The sequence below is a fragment of the Poecilia reticulata genome, chromosome 2 (assembly GCF_904066995.2).
Source record: "Poecilia reticulata chromosome 2, P_reticulata-male-v2, whole genome shotgun sequence".
Taxonomy (NCBI): domain Eukaryota; kingdom Metazoa; phylum Chordata; class Actinopteri; order Cyprinodontiformes; family Poeciliidae; genus Poecilia; species Poecilia reticulata.
This window is the reverse complement of record NC_088831.1, coordinates 10171738-10191100: the sequence shown is the minus strand read 5'-3', so window position 1 is coordinate 10191100 and position 19363 is coordinate 10171738. Positions and strand designations below refer to the sequence as shown.

The 19363-nt window shown below is 37.8% G+C and overlaps 1 protein-coding gene across 2 annotated transcripts; it reads left to right on the top strand.

The window, feature by feature from the left end:
* Positions 1–30: 30 nt before the first annotated feature.
* On the top strand, positions 31–2918 carry c2h8orf74 (chromosome 2 C8orf74 homolog). Of its 2 annotated transcripts, none has more exons than XM_008428341.3 (5): positions 31–405; positions 809–992; positions 1328–1551; positions 2410–2568; positions 2650–2918. In XM_008428341.3, exons 1-5 carry the CDS (start codon positions 358–360, stop codon positions 2866–2868), a joined length of 834 nt encoding a protein of 277 aa, XP_008426563.1. In that variant the 5' UTR covers positions 31–357; the 3' UTR covers positions 2869–2918. The 2 variants fall into 2 exon arrangements, with proteins under 2 accessions (XP_008426563.1, XP_008426572.1); XM_008428350.3 differs by having other exon boundaries at positions 78–460.
* The last annotated feature ends 16445 nt before the right edge of the window (positions 2919–19363 follow it).

Genomic DNA, 19363 nt, shown 5'->3' with positions numbered 1-19363 from the left:
GAGCAGGAGGATAGAGAGGGGAATACAGGATTGAAGCGGAGGGGGTCCCTGCCAAAGAGGATTAGAGACGTCTGGGCCATCTGTTTGGAGCTGGATATATAAAGTTATAACTTTATTTAGCTTCTTAACATTAACTCTTCTTTTAATTTAACACTTTCCCCTCTTTATTCCGTTCAGTATCAATTTAAATGGCCACAATTAAAATCCGTAAACAAAACGCGCTGTTTACCCAGTAGATTTCAACACATTGAACGCCACTGAATGGGTTTTATGTTGACGTTACCGCGTCCTCCACAGCAATAGCGTAACTTCCGCGTTGGTCTCCAACGGCAACCTAGTGACCTCGAGCCTTTCAGGATGGATTCCCTTACAGAGACGGAGATGGCAAAGATAGCGAGGCTTCCGGTAGGAAACCAACCGGGCCTTTCATTTTACTGCCTGGTTCAAATGCTGCATTCAGGTGTGCGGAAATATCAGCAGTAAATAATAAGTACAGTAACCAGATATGAACGTGAAGACCACTTGTATGTTTTGAAGGAACATTTTTGAATAATTTGACAGAGAATTTAGAAAATTTGCTTTAATACGATGCACTGCTGTACAGAGTATAGAAAACTCAAAAAAGACAACTTTTCCATATTTTATCACAATAAAACCACAGCTTTTAAAGCATTTTATATGATTTATGTGATCAACACAAAGTAGTTAATGATGGTAAAGTGGAAGGACTATATCTTTTTTTAATTAATTTGATTAACATTTGATTCAGTCTAGGTTTTGATAGCTTATGTGTGTCATCTGTTTCCAGAGGAATGCTGGCATCCAAAGACTCAGCCGTCACTTCCATTGGTTCGAATTTACCAACGAAAAGCTCCCTTTGCATCAAGCGTTTGTATATGATGTCGCCATGTTCACAGCAGGGCAAGGCTTCTCCTGGGCCGACGTGATCCACTCAGCTATGCTTGCCAAGGGCATCTTCTCGCAGTCGCACGGTAAAAACAAACCTGTTTCCTTCATACCACAGCAAAATAAAATCCACATCATGCTCTCTCTGCCGTATAAATCTTAACGTTGTTGATGGGCAAACGGAGATGCTCACTTCCACCTGTGCGTTCAAATTAGAGTGAGTCAGTCAATGATTCACTCTCTGTGTCGCTTACACAAGCAACCTTTTAATAGCATGATTTAAAAACAAAAAAACCTTTCAGGCTGGTTTAGCTTCAGAGTTTTTTATATATTCAAATAAATCATTTCCAAGAGTTGCGTTTTGGTTCATTAAACCTCGTCTATCTCTCTGTTGCCTTTTATTCTTCTTCTATCCACCCAGAATTCGACCTAAACAACTTCTGGGCCCTGCTGCGAGATGTGCTGTGTGAGCATTTCCCATACTTGACGTCTTTACACCGGCACATCTTCACCGAGTACCTGATCGACACCTGCGTCTGCAGAAGGAGGCTGTTCCAGGTGGCCATAGGTATAACGGCTGAGGAGCTGCTTGTTCAGAAACAGCTGGAGGTGCAGCTGCCGCCCACCCCCTGCCCTTTAGCACAGGTAGGAAAAGTAGCATGTTGAACGCTCTTTGTTCGGCTTCTGTCACTAGTTTGAGTGCTAAATGTGGGGAGTGAATTTTCACACTTGTTGCTACAAGAGGGACTTTTACTGCGAAGCTATATTCCCATTTTTGATACTTTGATGCAATCTTTAGGGTTTCCCCCACTGTATTATAAGCCTGGCGGGCTACTAGGCTTTACTTGTACCCCCACCAGGCTAAGCATAGCTTATTTATTTGTCTTTTTAAAATTTTTGAATTTTTTAAAGACTTTATAGTTGGTGTTCAGGTGTTAATCTTCCAATCTTTCAATAACACGATTATCAAGTGATATTTTCAAATTTCCTGTCAACTTTAAACATTTTTTAACTCAAAAATACAATGAGCCGCTGGATGAATGACTGCCCTATCACCCAAACACCAGGCTTAGAAAGTTTTCTGGGGGAAACTTTGAATCTTGATATATATATTTTTTATCATCAATGTAGGTTCGATCGTCTTCATAAAGCTTGTAAACTCTGGTACTTTTTGCATTTTCTCATAAACGTCAGTACATTTTATTCTGATTTAATGAAGTCAAAGTAAATGTGTAAATCTAATAAAAATGTGGCATGCATTTACAACTAACTCCACAAATTAACATGAACACACCCTGCTGATAGAGGCACATGATGATGGCAGCATCATGCTGTAAGGATAGGAAGAAACAGCAGAGATGGTGAAGTGGGTGAAGCAAATTAATGCACACAACACTTTTCAGGTTTTGGTATTGTTGCTTTTATCACCTTTGATTTGTTAAGTTTGTGGTTGTAATGTAAAGAAATATAAAGCTTTTCAGGCACACTGTAATCATTCTGCAGGGGACCGATCTCGAGATGTGGGAGGCGCAGTCTGAGCTGCGAGCAAAACTCGATTCCTCCCTGGAGCAGTTGGAGGAAAAACTCAAATGTGTCTTGGCCGAGCCACGGGTCACTCTGGAGGACTTTAACGTCCCATCAGATGGGGAACTGGACAAAGAGGTATTATTTTACTTAAAATAATTTTAATCCAGTGACAACTGTGTTTTGTAAGTGTTGCTCTATTTCTGCTCCTCTGTGTAGAGCGCAGTGGGGTTGGTTCGATCTGCAGTCAAAGCCACAGGAGGCCAAGTGCTGGCAAGTCTGAGTCAAGAGACATCCCTCCGCAAAGAGATCTTTCAGATCAAAATGCAGCAGGAGGCTTTGATCGTTGCTGGGCGCCCAAAAATACCAACTCCTACCACGACACCAACAAAGAAAAAGGGTGAAAAAGCAAAAACAAAAGCAGGAAAGAAGAAATAACTGAAAACGCAAAAGCTGGTTTAATTAAAAGAAAAATTAATACAAAGCAAGCTGTTATTGTTTACGGTTGTAATTTTGGTGGTTTGTCTCAGAAATGTTGTAATTTTATGTCTTTTTAGCTCTTAAGATCTGTGTATTTTTATTTTATGTACATGCTTTTCTCGAGCAAGCAGCACAACACATGAAAGTGAAGCAATACGCACGAGTAATATTTAGCTAACTGGTTAAAGGTATTTTACCATTAAACTACAATTATAAACTGCATTCATGCATATATTTTCTAGAAATTGATGTTGTAAACATAAATTCCAACAGTACTTTTTACTTTTTTTAAATTGACCATTATCACTATACAATTTATTTCATGACCATGAAGAACAGTTCAATGATTCCCCATCCTAGCTGTGGCAGCATCATGCTGTGGGCTGCCACCAAAAAGATTCATTGTCATTCTCATAATTGCTTATTATGGACTATTTTTGGATTTAGGCTAAATATATTAGTCAGGTTTCATCACAAAAAACCCCAAAAGAAGTTTTAATTTTAATTTTCTAGGCGCGTTATGTCTGGTCCAGGAAGATCCGAGTGCCCCCTAGCGCCACCCTGGAGCAGGCACAGCAGAAAATGACGTAAAATGGATGAAACGTAACTTCACCCTCAAGTGGACTCAACACTTACACCGCGTGGTCAAAATAGTTACTGCAGATTTTACGCATATTATTCATATTTTCAATTTACCTAATGCAAATGCTATGTTAGAAGAACAATTTCTAAAGAAGGGGTTGACATATGAATTGTGAATACAGGACTTTATTTAGATAAAACAGCTGGCGCCATTGCTAGCATGTTTTTTAAACGCTAGTTTTGTTTCTCGTGTGTTTAAAAACCGAGCTAGCAGCGCTAAGCTTTCTCTGTGACAACTTTGGACAGAAATGACAATAAATATCAACAAGTGGAAGGAAATGTGACAAGACGTCGAAGAACGAGAAGAGAAAAAGAAATGTCGACACAAAAAGGTGAGTGAACCATTTTTATCTGTTGAATTGTTCCAAAAACCTTTCCATTTTTATTTTTTCCAACTTTTAGACGCTTTGAATTGGTCTTCTCCGCACGGAAGGGCTGCTAAACAATTCATTGAACATTTTCTCTACAAATTTTATTTTATTTTTCATTAATTATACACAGACCAATTCAACATAGAGGTTTTTAACCAATTTTCACTCCCAAAATCTGGAAAACTGTTTAGAAATACCCCAAGACCTTAAGAACCCCCCTAATTAGTAAATAGAGTTTACCTGTGCATAACTTGGTTCTCAGTATAAATGCAGCTATTCTTTGAGGTTTGTTTAGCATAATGAATAGGAACACAACACTCAGAAATAAAATTATGGAGAAGTTTAAAGCAGATGTGTTAATTCTACCAACTTTGACCGGCCGATATAGATCAAAATTAGCTTTTGGAAACCACTGTAACTATCGGATATATACAGCGTCCATAGGAATAAATTAGCTGTCTGTCAAGTCACATTCTAGAAGAGTGACAGGTGTGATTAAGCTGAGACATGTCGGCGTAAAATGATCAAAATGAACGGAACAAATTTCTGTGTGTAATTTAGATGGAACCTAGTGTCACTTATAACCTTGCCCCGTTTAATTATGTTCGAGTGATTTATTCTCTGATGCAGGCAAGGAGATTAATCTGCGCCTTGCATCACAAACTTGAATGGTGGACGGACGTCTGTGTTGCTGTTGATGAATCAGTTTATTTCTGTAATGAATTCATCAGGGAAATAATGAGAAACGTGTGTTGGCCCAAGTCTGAGATGTAGTCCATGTTGTTTGTCAACATAAGACGCTTTTAGACCGATTTCGTGCTTTTAAAAATGTTTCCAATCAAATTCAGTAACTAAATATATTTATTAGGATGTATCGATTCAGGTAAAAAATACTGTTTTTTTTCTCTTTAATTGCAAAAGTGATTTTATTTTGAAATTTTAACAAGAGGCTGGTTGTGTGAGAACTGTCAATTCATCAACAGCTAATTATTGGCAAACTATTTTTGCATATTTATTGCACCATTACATATTGCAAAGCACAGAAAGCTATGTTCAGATTAAGAAGTCTTAATTACCCTCATTACTTTTATCTGCTGTATTTACTATAATGACTTATTTAAAATTTAAGTTAAAAACAATTAGATTTAGTCTTATATGATGTTTCTGCAACCAAAGGATTCTACTGTTTACATTTTAGTGTGTGCGCTCTGTCCGTGGCCACTAGATGGCAGTAGATATCCAAAAGTTTAAAAGGCAATCTCTTTAAGAGCAAAGCAGAAGCAGAAAAAACAAACCCAAACAAAAAAAAATGTCATTGTTGATGAAATTATTTTCATAGTCATTTTATCACGTCTTTTGTAAAAGTGAATCATAAGTTGAGATTGAAAAAGTGCCATAAAAAATACCTTGCTTACATGTGTAAACAATTAAGTTTGCGTTGAGGTCGTATATATTTTTGTCCAGAGCTGTTTATCCTTTGTGCAAATTTATGACAAACTGCACACAATATCCTTAAAAATAGAGTGCTTTGTGGAAACGAATTGTTGGGAATTCAACCATCGTTCCTTCAGCCCATTCCACCTCCACATTCCCGTATGTCTGGACACTAACCAATTTTTCTTGTGGATTCATCTTCCAGCCCTGCAGATCGGGCCACAATAGATGATTCATGTCTTATTGTTCATTTGCCTAAAAAGCCTCTGTTGTTTTCTTCTATCTGCCATTTGGAGCTCTGCCAAGATATCTGAATATGTCCCCATATTCCTGGCTTGTTTTTTTTCCCCCTCATTGTTGTTCGATGTACAAAGCTGGAAGCGATGGTGTTGGAAAAGCTTTTATCGCTTCAGCAGCTCCGGTCGTGCACATGGAAAAGAAGATATTTTTTGTTCAATGTGGAAAAGAAGAGTGGAGATAATTATTGTCAGCAGAAAAAAGCAGAATGAAACAACGTGAGTGTTTCTGTAGTATCAGAGTCCAATATTTAGAATTATTTTCTTAGCCAAAACCTGACTTTTAGTTAAATGTGCTGCTGTAGGTACTAAGTGTGGAGTATTTAGAAAAAAAAATCCTCCCAGACGTAATCCCTGTTGGATAAAGTGCAAAAACAGAGAAATAAAAGTGCCTTTATGAAAATATATCTTTTAAAAATAGAAAAGAAAACATAGCTGCAGTAGTTTTGAGGTATATAGTATTCATCCTGTCCCCTAAAAATCTTCAGTTTTCTGAAATGATCAATTATCTTTACGGTTTAATCATCAGAAAATACTGGAATAAAGACTAAAGTTAAATTATGTTCCAGTTGTTATTAATCAGAGGTAGTTCAAACAAACGGGTATTAGCCTTTGATTACAGTATGAAGGTCAACCGAATTACAAAACACTTTTGCTATCCAATGTTTGAATCAGCGCTTTGCTTCCATTTTGACAGCATTTATTGTTATTTAAGTCATTTATCACCAGAGAAAAGTGCATTAATTCATAATAAAACAAAATGTGAAGTAACAAATTCCTGTCAATCATTATTTTTTTAGCATATAAAAACCCCCCATAATTCTGGGTTTTGTTATTGTTAAGCTGCTCAAATATCTTCATCCCAAACAGATCTTATATTTTCCACAGCTATTTAGTCGCTTGTAAAGTCAGCAGATACGTGGAAGACACGCTCCTTCTATTGGTAACAAAGACTCCACCTTAACTGGATAACAAAATGCTCCCATTGCTCATAGATCAGCTCCTAATTCCCCATCATGACGCCGTCCTCTAATGGGATCGTACGCAGGCTCATTTATTGCCATTAGGGAATTGAGGTTACACACAGCGGGTGAGGGGTTAATTACAAACAACCGAAGGGGTCAGAGGTGCGCGAGTGTGTATTAAGCTCGTGCGATCGTGACGGGGCCGGACCTTTGGTAATAGGGGGCGGATTTAAACGAGGATCCTTGGGAGAAGATTTATCCGCAGCCTGTGACACGGCGACAAATAGTGCTGATAGGTGAAGGACCCTTCGGAGTGGAGTCCAGTCCGGATGACAAATGGCCTGTGTGTGAGTGTGTAAAATAGGATGCCAGGCCGTATTCACTTATCACTGAGTCAGGTCCTTCTCCGACATCCAGTTAGGGCCCAATTCACCTCTTCCACGTGATTCTCTTACCTCCTATCTATCCGTTTTCTCTTTAACGCCCTCCCCCCGCCCCGTCCTCTTCTTCTTCACCTCTGCTCTTTTAAGTGTTCTCAGCGGCATCTACGTGGGCCTCTCAGGCTTCCATATTACACCACCAGATAAGAGGAGAGGGGCCCGGCTGACAGGAACCCCAAATTAATTTACAAGCGATGATGCCGTTCCAGGGCTGATAGAACAGTCTTTGTACAGCATGAAGGAAGGGACTGGGAGTGACGCCTCAGAGCCTCCGCTAGGGAGGGAGAGCAGCCATGCTATCTTTGTAATTATAGGGAGAGACCTTGATACCCCCACCCTCTCTCTCCTTCTGTCTCTCTTGGTTTCTTTTTATTTTTTTTTCTTCAATAAATGCTGCAGAAGCAACCCAAGAGACAAATCCCAGCTTCGCCTGCCTGTAAGAGCAAATTAAGAAATCAGTCTGGTTCTTTTTCTTGAGCTTTATTTTGTTTTGTTGTCCAAACCGGGGCACTTTCTCAATTATTCTCACATCTGCTACAGATGCATAAAATGCTTACAAATTAATGCCTCTCCTTACTGCAGCAGCATAACCTCACACTGACCTCTAATTGTAGAGATTTTTTAAAAACATTTTTAAACATTGTTTTTGGTTGTAAGATCAATTCTGTTCCAACAATTGATTCAGAAATGAAAATACATATAACGTTGAGTTCACAAGACAATATTTTAATAATTTATGGAAAAGTAAGAATGAATTTTTGTAAAAGTTTCACAAATCACAAGATTAGAGCTTCACTGGTGTTCTAGCTATAAATGCAAAAAGTCTTGAATTTAGCATCAAGTATTTATTTAATTTTGCTTAGTATATTAAAAGAGTTGCCTTCTTTGTTACTTTGAACTCATTGTGCACAGATTTTTCACCACTCTACCTAATGCACCGTAGAAACTAAAGAATTATTAGTGGATTAAAGTAATCGGTCCACTTCAAGCTGGATTAGTGCTTCTTCTGTGGTAGCCATGACACCCTGAGTTTCTGGCTCACATGCTGGAAGGTCTTCTGGCAGATACTGCGAGCAGAGAGGTTTGATCCCAGCTGGCACTCATGGTTTGGGTTCACACCATTTATATTTGCATCGCAAAAACAAACTGCACTCAAAATAATACAAAACTGACTTACAAGTAATTTTTCAGTAAGAAGTAGGAGCTTGTTTTAAGTCAATATTTGCAGATTATTTCACATATGACATGGCAAAACGTCTAGTTGTAAGTGCTAAACTTTCTTCTTGAATACTTTTTCATGCTTAGAAATATTTTTTCCTTTATCCCTGTGTTTTTAGGAGGAAGAGATGAAAGGGATACCAAACAGGGAAGAAACAAGCAAATAACCACTGAAGATGACAACGAGGAATGCAGCAAGAGACAACAAATTAAGGTATGAGTTGGACAATGTAATGATGAGTTAAAAAATACATTTCAAGTTATGAAAATTAAAGAAAACACAATGGATTTAACTCAGATTGTTTTAGAGCTGATGTAAAAGAGAAAAAGTAATACAAGTGAGTCTGGTGTCATAACCCGCATTAGCTAGCAATATCATTAGCATTCCTTTGGAACATTATTTTAATAATTAGATTGAATTATTCCCAACTATAAATTTGCTTAATGGAAACACATCAATTTTGAAAAAACTTTTCTTTTGATAGGGCGGGTTTTAAATCAAAATTTTATTATTTTGCAAGACTACAATGGAAACACTTTTTGCGTCACGCGAGTCACATATTCAACAACAGGATGTTGCTACTGGCGCAAACCACAAAGAAGAAGACGGCAGGAAGTAGTTGGAAGATCATGACATGTTTTTTAATGACTAATGGCGTAAACAGACTTATTCACATACCATTTTAATTCTGTTTCTTATTTAGTGGAAAAAATGCAATAGTGAAATTGTATTTTTTTCAACATTAGTGAAATATTGTGCTCACATTTGTAATGGAAGCGCAGGCTATGTGCTAATGCTAATGAAAATTTCAAATGAAAACTTGGATGCATTTAATATTTGGGTTGGCTAGTTTTAGCTAGCTGGTGTTTTATTACAAAAATCTAACATTTGTTTTCTGAGAGTAAAAATCTGAGACTTAATTTGTTAGTAAATCCAATATGTTGCTGATGTTCTACCAAGTAAGATTGAGAAAAAACGTAATGTCATTGTAACCCAAACCCGTGTCAGACTACAGCTTTGTTTTGAAGACTAGAGTTTGGTTGGTGATGGGCATCCTTGGTTTGCCGGTGGAAGTAATGGATGGGTGTCCTTCCCAACATTGCTCAGGAATGGATTTGTTCACATAGTCTGAAGGCTAAATGCTTTGTGAGCTGTGAAATGGCTCATTTGTTCAGGCCAGCGTATTTGGGGGCAGCTGCACACAGTTACACAGTCCTGCCATGATGGCCATCCAAGAATCCGACACAGAAGAAAAAGCGATTTAGGCCCAGTTACTGCGTTAATGTGGGATTCCCAGCATTATCGGCTCCAGCTCTCTGACTCACAATGTGATGATGGCTAATTCCAAGGAGCTGACCTGTGCTTACCCTCTTTCGTTTGACAGCTCTTTGAACACTTCATAAACTCTGATCATCTTTCCTTTTTTTTGTCACGATGAAAGAGTTTGATTAAGGTGAGTTGTCATGGGGATTTTTTTTTCTCTAGATTTCTGGATGAGCTAATTCTGCGAAGTACATCTGCTTGCCTGAGCAAATTGCATTTTTTTTTACTTGTAAAGTAAAGTTAAACTCAATAAATCCTAACAATGTCCCAACCAAAGTGCTTAAGACATGCACCAACGTCAGTGAGCGCTTCGACTGCTTGCATAGACGGAGAAGTGTAAATCCGAAGCTGAAAACTCCATTAGGCCGACCCAGCCATGCATCCGTGTGCTCCAGTGCCAGACAGCTCTGTAAATCAGCGTTTTCTTTTTCGAGCTCCACTGAAGAAAACAATATGGATAGTGTCTGGGTACTGAGCTTTGGGCCCACGGCACATACACATTGCCTACCCACACACTCTTAAAACACGCACACACACCCTTGGGGCCTGGCTGCTACAGTGTGAGACCAAGTGCTCTGATCCAGGTTGAACTAACCACTGACATGTGCACCTGTCAGACATGGGCTGCTGAAGGTGTGTCTGTGTGTGTGTGTGTGTGTGTGTGTGTGTGTGTGTGTGTGTGTGTGTGTGTGTGTGTGTGTACTCTGTGGGTGAGCTATTCAGAGTCTGTAGTGTCCAAAAAAGTTTAATTTCACTTATTCTGCAGGTACAGCTTTTAGGGTTTGTCTGTCTTTTTAGATTTTAAACAAAAAAACCTTGACTTGCTATGAGATGAATATTGTATAATGTGTATTTGCAGTATTTACAAAAATAAATTCAAGCAAAAATGTGTAGATGGAAAAGTAATACCAGTGCTTTTATTTTATTTTATTTTTTATTATTTTACAAATCAATCATTACCAACAAAATTTGGCTTTTTTAATTTACAAAAAGAAAATGAAGAGTGATACCATAATTAAATAACAATATGTAAGAGATTGTATATTCAAATCTGTATTTAGCTGCAGTCACAGCATGCAGTCACGTTTGCACATCTGGATGCTGCAATTTTATTCTATTCTTCCTAGCTGATCTGTTCTATCTTTCTGAACCTTTTTTAAGACCTGTTGGACCATGTCCATCAGATTGAGGTCTGGGCTTTGACTGGGCCACTCCAGAACCTCCATCTTGGAGTCTTTGAACCATTTCTATGTAGCTTAAGCTGGATGCTTTGGGTCGTTTTCTTGCTGGAAAAAAATTATTTCCATATTTTTTGCTTCATTCATTTTACTTTCTACCTTCACAAGGCTTCCAGGGCTTGTAAAGGCATTCCCACAGCATGTTAATGCCACCACCATGTCTCACAGTGGGGGTGGTGTGTTTGTGTTGATGTGGATCTTGTCTTCAAGTTGACCTTGGAGTTTCCCTCATTTTTTTTGTGGCAAACTCTTGTTATTGATTTGTAAAAGCAACAAAAAGGGTAAAACATCTCAACTTTTTATAGCTACTGTATTCCTACTGCTGCTAAAACTAACATTAACAGGCATTATTTTAATGATGTCATATTTTGCATATATGTTAGGCTTATTCTGACTTGGATATTTAGAGGTAAACTTGTAAATTTTGTGCTGCATCTTTTCAAACCTTTTTACTCTTCTGCTCTTCGTAGCATAACACAAGCTAAGAGAGCTAGCAGTTGTTGCTTGCTAACTGCAGTTTTAAACCTGCATTATTTTAATAAAACGTGGTGCTTGTTCTGTTTTAGCACTGTGATTTGAGTTTTTTCTGGTTGCAAAGTTAAAAAAAAGGGCATTTCTTATAAGTTGCACCTTTCTTTCAGTCAGCAGCAGTTTGCTCCAGCATCTCATTAAACACATGTTAAACCTTAGGGAGTGGTTTTGAAGCGTTAATTTCTTAAAACCTCAATAAACATCGAGACGAGTAACCAGCTCATGCTTGGTACTTATATTCTAAACAAAAATGCTCCCATAAACACACATACACACACGCATGTGCACCGACTGTAAGCTAAACGGATTTGGAGTGTGTCCGTCCGTCATAATCTGCTGGCCAGTAAAGGCTGACTGAGGCCTAGCAGGTGCTAGACACTTGTCTGTGGAATGCAAAGGGCCAGACCTCAGACCTCCCACCAGGAATATGAGAGAGTGTGTGTTTGCGTGTGTGTGTGTGTGCGTGTGTGTGTGTGTGTTGGGTGGAGGGTGTGTGGGTGGCAGTCACCACCTGCTCTCAAGCTAATTTCAGTTTTTCTCAGGACCAAAACATTGCATTGCACTCTCAAGAGGCTCAGCGGAAATTAGGACATGTAGAGCTGCTAAATTGGTAGAATTATGTTGCTGATGTAGCATTAGCTGCAAGAAAAAAAGACGATACACGAGAATATTTTAGGAAGAATTAGGAATGAACCAGAATGACAACCATGACAGAAAATACTACGGTTTCACTTTATTTAAAAATATAAGAGTTTTAGGAATGATTTTGTTCAGATATTTATTTATTATTAGGTAACCTTAGAGTCTAAAATGTTCCTTTAAAAATGGAGAAAGGAGCTCTAGAGACAGGTAAAGTGTAATCCTGTTACTATGTTGAATGACAGACATTTTATTTTAGAGAAAGAGCCACAAGTTTTTTCTTTTAAGAGTGAAATGAGGACAATATTATTATTAAATACTGTTTGGGATTCTGGGATTTTGTGTGTTTGATGATGATTTATTTAGTAGCTAAATAACACAAATTTGTATTTCAGATCTTTAAAAGCTACTTTTGCAAAATGTGAAAGCTTCTGCAACTAGAAAAGTACACGGCGGTTTGTTTTTTTAAATTTCAGCGAGTGGAATCGGTCAACTTTCTCCCAATTGGAAATTAAAATAATAAAAAATCATATTTTTTTCCCACTATTTCATGAACAATGAAACCACCACTCCACCAGCATGGGGTACTTTTTCATGCATAATCTGGCAGTTTAATTGTCCTCTATCAATATGTAGACCTAAATTAATTAATAATGTTGCTAATGATTTCAGATTTTTAGATTTTCAAAGACGGTTTAAGTTAGCTTTCTAAAACCAGGTCTTATACATGCAAAAAAGTTTTATATTTGCATCGTGAAAATGCTAAAGCCAGAAAACCCCCACAAACAATCAGTTTCTTGGCTCGTGCTTTGCTACCTTTAATCATTGCATCTCTGCAAGTGTGAGCCTCAGCCTGCAGAAGTCTTTTCCTGTAGCTCAGCATTAAAAATACCATTAATTCCAGCTTATCGCTGCAACAGTGTGCAGTCTGTAAATGAGTGTGAATCAGCAGAAAAGCATTAATGTAGATTAATGCTACCTGCCTGCATTCTGGCATCCTCTGTGGACGGCAATTAGCAGCAATAATCACCTTTTCATGGTCTGCGCCCTTAGTAGGTCATCACCCCCCGTCTTGCCTCCGCAGTACCACCACTTTCACCAAATACACGGTAATGAGGAAAGTTTGGAGGGTGTTAATGTTATCGCATTGTCGTCTTTGTGGGCGTTTGTTGTTGTTCTGTTTTTCTAGCCACTGAAAAGCGAACGTGTTAATGTGCCGAAATAATCCGGGTTACGCTACTGCATGTGTGAACCATTACACACGGAGAAGCTTCTGCCGTAGAAAAGGTTGAAGTGTTGAGTTATTTCTCCCTCTTTTCCTTCCTCTCCTCCGTCCTCTCATTTTTCTGGTGTCAGGATGACTGATGGTGGCCAGCAGAAACGGGTGTCCGGCATTATACCCCCCGACAAATAACCACGGCCCGCTCGGCCAGGCCTTGGACCAGACGGAAATCAATATTTCACCATTTAAAATCTATCAAAGGAGAATTTTTTTTTTTTTTGGAGTGTCGCATGCGCCTGCGTTCCCTTTTCACTTTCCACCCACCGCCGACCGCCGTTCCCCAACCCCCCTCGGCGCTCGAGCCGCGTCACGAGCACTGAATCAGACACTTTGTAGCTGCAACCCGGTAATCAATAAGCCAGCACCTTCACAGATCCTCACTGCAGTCGCCTCAGAGCGGTGATGGATGGCGAGGAAGGTCGCGATTCATTTTGTCAGGCCATTAAGCCGGCGAATTTCTGTCCACTTCATCCCACAGATGATCATTTTTCACACTTCATAAGAAGCAGAAATGGGCTGCGGCGAACGAGAGGGGGGGAGAAAAAAAAACGCAAGACGAAAAAGTAAAAGCAGAGATGGAAAGGGGAATACAGTAAGGAAATAGGGAGAGAAAACGAGGGATGACAGATGGTAAGAGACAGCAGGGGAAAAAAAGGAGGAAAATTCAAAGATGTAAACCGCATCGATTAGGAGGAAAAAGGAGGAAAATCATTAAAGCCACCAGTTTGCTTTGGAAATCACATTAAAACTCCTAATAAAAGATTAGCCTTATTTATTAAAACCTCACCAAACTGCTCAGAATAAGCCAAAACAACAACAAAAAATGAGCTTTTCAGAGCTCCACAGCTTCTGTGCTGTGTGTTACCAAGTCAGTCAGGGGGGAAATTGATTTTTTTTCCCCTCCTCACTGAAAGAATTTTATCGCCATAAAGCACACAAGGGCAAAGTAACCATGAACAGCTCGCACTAGTCAAACATATTATGTTTACGAAACAGCAAAGTGGTACATTAGTTGAGCTATAACACACTCCGGCTCAGGAAGGTGTGTTACTATTACTTGGTGGCATGTTTGGTTATAATAACTGTATAGTACTTAGCTGTGTGTCGTTTATCAGCCAAGAGAAAGACAAACTTCACTTCCTGTTCTTCTTCCTGTCTGTTTCCCTACACCTTCTGCCATCTGCAGTAATGTTTCTCCCACCTTCTTCTTTTTAAAAAAAATATTATTATCAATCCTCCCATTTTTTTGGCCCGGCTCCCGAAGAACCGTGGGGTTCTTGTTGGATCGGGCTCGCCTCGGAAAACAAGCGACAGCTGCTGCATGAGTGTGTGTGTTGTGAGCTCACGTGGGTTCTTGTGTGTGTTCCCTGCACTGTGTTCTCGCCCCATATGTTGGCCCTCACCTGCTGCTGGGGCGAGGATTATCAGATACAAGCCCTTATTAAAAGTGGATTTGTTTACCCTCCTGCTTGAAAACAAAAACAGTTCGTCCGCTTGCCGGGCCACGCCCAGGACATCAGGGTTAGCCACGAAAAGCAGGAGGATTTATGGAACACATTTTTCTTAAACATAAAAATTTCAATGATTTGTTTTGCCAATTTAATCTTTCAGAGCAAAAATCTGCAACCTGTGGCTCCGTGGATCTTCCACAATGACATTTAGTATCTTGATAAAGACGATAAAGAACCAACTAAGGTTTGATATAGTAACAAATGAAGGTATTCTGTTTCCTTTGTGGAATAATTGCACTGAATTTTCACACCAGCATAAAAAAAAGTTTGTTCAGATAAATTTTATTGATTTTTTTCATTGTATTGTTTTTTTAACTTGATTTCCATCCATTTTTTTACAAATATAAACCTCCCATAGAAGAACATATATTCGACAAGTTCTCTTTTTGCAAAAAAGAACATAAAAACAGAAATACAATTGTATCTTGTTAAAAATTATAAAAATTTGCTCGACAAGAAAATGTTATGCAACATTTGCGACTCTAAACAGGTTTAAAGCAGCTGGAATGTTTTCAAAAATAGCTCTTTGGATTGTAAAGGTTGCAGACTCTTGTTTTGGAGTCAGTAGCTTAGGGAGGCTAAAACTGAGCAGCCACACAAAGAGTTGGAGTTTCAGGCTTCCTTAAAAAAGTGATTCAGGAAATGAACCACAAACCGTTGTTAATGCTTGAGTGGAAAACTCTCAGCTAGATGACTAAACCTTTCCTGTTTTGGAGCAAGGTAGGATTTACAAATATAAAATATTTTGGTCTCATTACAGTTTTGTTGACTGTAATAATGTAATTTGAAGAACTTGCATTATATGTCATTGTCGGTATATTTCTTGAAATGGTCAGCAGAACAACAGTTTTATAATTTACTGCAATAATTACTGGGACAGTTTATCGTCCAGCAACGTTTGTTATTGTGACAATGATGATGTCAGAAGTAATTTATGCGTATTTTCTTCTTTGCTGTTTCTCATCTGTGCTTCAATCACTTTGTGACCATCAGCATTTTGAGCAACAGATAAATATTACATTGTTATCTACAATGCAAATTTGTGATATATATGTTGGTGATTTTGAGGAAGTGCACCAGTCCCTCCTGCTGCTTGCAGCTTTACACATCTGGAAATTGTATCCAATGATGAACCAGACTTATTTAAGTTCTCCTCCTGATATTATGGATGATTTGTTTTGATATAATGTCACACAAAACGTTATGTTTGAGGTGTTGCTCTAAATCACATCTGCAGGTGTTTCTCCATTTGGTTTAAATTGTGTGAGTCAAAAATCGGAACAATATAAAGGCGTGGCATCGTCAAGTAACTGTTTCTTTTACTTCTGAATTTGAAGAAAGCAAAAACATATATTCTGATATCTACAAATATAAATGTGTTATTCCTACCTGATCTATTTAAAAGAAAAGTTGTTTAGAGGATTATGTCTTTTTAATCTGTGTATGTAATGTATGTAATATAAAAATGCAGACATATTTGAGACGAAACACTTTCTGGTTTTCCTGATTACCAGGACAAATCTTCAGAATATTGGTGTTGCCATATTTAGCTTAGCATTAGCGGCTAATGCTAAACAGTCTGGATTGTCTTTTCTGTTTTAACATTTTAACAAAACTGTAATAATTTTGATGAATTTCCAAATAATAGTTATGACAAAATAAATCATATCTTTACATGTGGATGAGTAGAAAAAGTAGTTTCCTGCAAATCGAAAGATATGGATTTGATGGATGTGGCTCTAGTCTGAAGCACTTTGACTGGTCAGTATGAATAGAAAAGTGTTAGATTCAGTTAATTTAGCATTTTTATGACTTTATGTAGTTATGTGGCTTGTTGAGAAGAGTTTACCATCAGCCACTTGTTGCTGTATCAGTCAGCTGGGTGAAGAAAGCCTCTTACATTTATTCTTGTGTAAAAAAAAGTCATATTCAGACAGGTTTATGGTTAATAAGAAAAACGCAAACTATAAAACTAAGGGGATTGATCGGCCCTGTTTTCTGTAATTTTGGGTTGTCAGCAGATACTTAAATGTGAAACTGATCTTTTTTATTGCATTCAAATAGCCACAAAGCTGCTGCATTTGGATATATCTGTTTTGTACTGCAAGGAAACCAAAAAGTCAGCACACTGTATTGTTTTTTAAAAGCAACTTTATTTTTGGTAAAAAGTCTGTAGTCTAACTTATTATAAAATTATTTTAGATGTGCAGCTCTCAGCCATGGCTGTCTACGTCTGCAGAGCAAAAAAGTAATTAGCGATGCTGTTCTGACAAACTTCTGCAAAGAAAAGGGTCACGGTTTGTCTGACGCCTCAGATTTTAAAGTTGACTGTGTTTCTAGAAACACATTCTGGCAAAGTTAATGCACCGAACATTATTTATAGTTATTGCAGCAGTAAATTACTGGCAACGGTAAAATTTATGTTGCATTCACCTGCATGTTTTAGGAAAATATTTATAGTGAAACTGTTGCTGTAAGTTGCTAAAATGATATAGATCAGAATTAACTTTCATTTTCCCAAATACTTTTCTTTGTTCAACATCTCATTGTGTTCACATCCAAGCAGTCCGATGTGATTTAAATTATCCAGCCCTAACCCTATATTAAAGCTGCAAGATTACAAAATTTTCATTCAGCACTCCCTTCAGCTCTAATTTGGTTCGATCCAGTCACCCGGAGCACCACAGTGTGAAAGGTTCCTTCATTTCAGTGCGATCTCTTCAATCAGCCGGTTTACAGCCATGAAGAGGTTAGCTAAAGGGACTGAATCTGAATCGACTTTTTGAGAGTTACGGCCGCGCTGCAGCATTCTCACTCACCGTAAATCAGATGGAGTAAAGTAAAAATATCGCACGGCATCCGAGTGTTTAGGTTGCTAGCACGAAGCAGCAATGTGTAAATACGTGGAGGTATCCTGCAGCCTGTTTATTGCATCGAGTCTCCCCACTATTCATAGAAACAGCAGCCCAGTGACTGATTTTTCTGACTAAAACTATCTGTAAACTCTCTGTATATTCTGATGCACACAGCTGAGAAAGTAAAAAAATAATGCATTTTTTTCCAAATTTGGTTCCCTATTTTATCACATAGTCTCGTTCCCCTGATCATCTAAATTTTGAGCGCATCACTTGTCATGGTTTTGATGCAAATAAAAAAGAAAGAAAACAATGGACGAAACTGTAAACAGAAACAAACATTCCCTCCTAAATCGTTAACTCTATCTAGCTAGCTCTTGTTCTAGATAAAATTGTGTAATTTAAAAAAATATTGGGCATGATTTGTACACAAAAATCTGCTATTAACGTTAATTTTATTGGTTTTTAACTTACTTCTCAGCTAACAGGATGTTATTGGGATGTTAGCTAGTAATGTCTTGCTAGCTAAGACATTACTGACACCAGATGTGGATTTGGTGACTGAATGAAATAGAAAATGTTACTGAAAGTTTTTCTAAAAAAACTAGATGTAAATACAAAAGTTCCCAAAACATTTGATGAAAGTACCTGATGAAAGTAGTTCCACATTTAGATGCTGCAGAACCAAAATGAGACAAAATGCTGCATAAAAAATATTAGAAAAGACAATGAAGCCAAAAGCTGAAGCGAAAAACCTCCAGAATATAATATTCCACTGCTGATGAAAACAGTATTTAATTTAAAATGAGCTGTTCATAATAATTAAATTTACATAACAAGGGTTTTGAATTTGTAACTTGATTTTATTGTGTTACAAAGGACTGAATTGTTCACAAAAGATTAGTTTTACTGTGTGAAAACCACTGACAATGATTCAACAATAAAGTGCAGATTTGCGTTTTACTAGAGCAAAAATTGTTTGCAGTGTGAGTTTGGTAGACTATTTTATTTAATTGAAAAAAATTAATTCGGCAAATACAAATGCTTTTTTTTTTTTTTACAAGATCCTACCAGATGTAGCTGCTTTCATTATCTTCTTGTGAATATTTCTTTTCATATTTCTTTTTTACCTTCCTGATGGGCTGCTCTTGTTTCTCCTCTACATAAAATAAAAGGATTAAAAACAAAGGAATATTCTTTTGAAAAATATTCGAATAAATATAAATGAGACAGAAGCAACTTTAAAGAGAAAAAGGGCCAATTTGGAGGTGGAGATAAACGGTAGAAGAAAGAATTAAAAATGTCAGCATCTGTTGTGGAAATTAACAGCGAATGGGACGAGTTTATGAAATGGAGAGGGAAGTGAATGAGAGAGTGGTCGGATCCCTGAGCACATTGGGGGTGACGGGAAGAGGGGATGATTTAGTTCAGATTATATTGCTCTATCAAAATGTGTTTTTTCTCTTTCTCTTTATTGTCCCCTGCATCATATGTGAGATAGTAAGAGTACAGACACACATGAGCAGCTAATTATGTTGAAATTCTAGATAAAGCTTTTATTGGATGCATTTTTAGAGTATTGAATTTTAACCATCTTATTGTTTTTAACAGAGGCTTCACATCTGGTTTACTAAAACGGACACAGTTGTCGCTTTGCTTGCTTCAGACATGGAAGCTCTATATTAAACATTACAGAGAGGATATCTC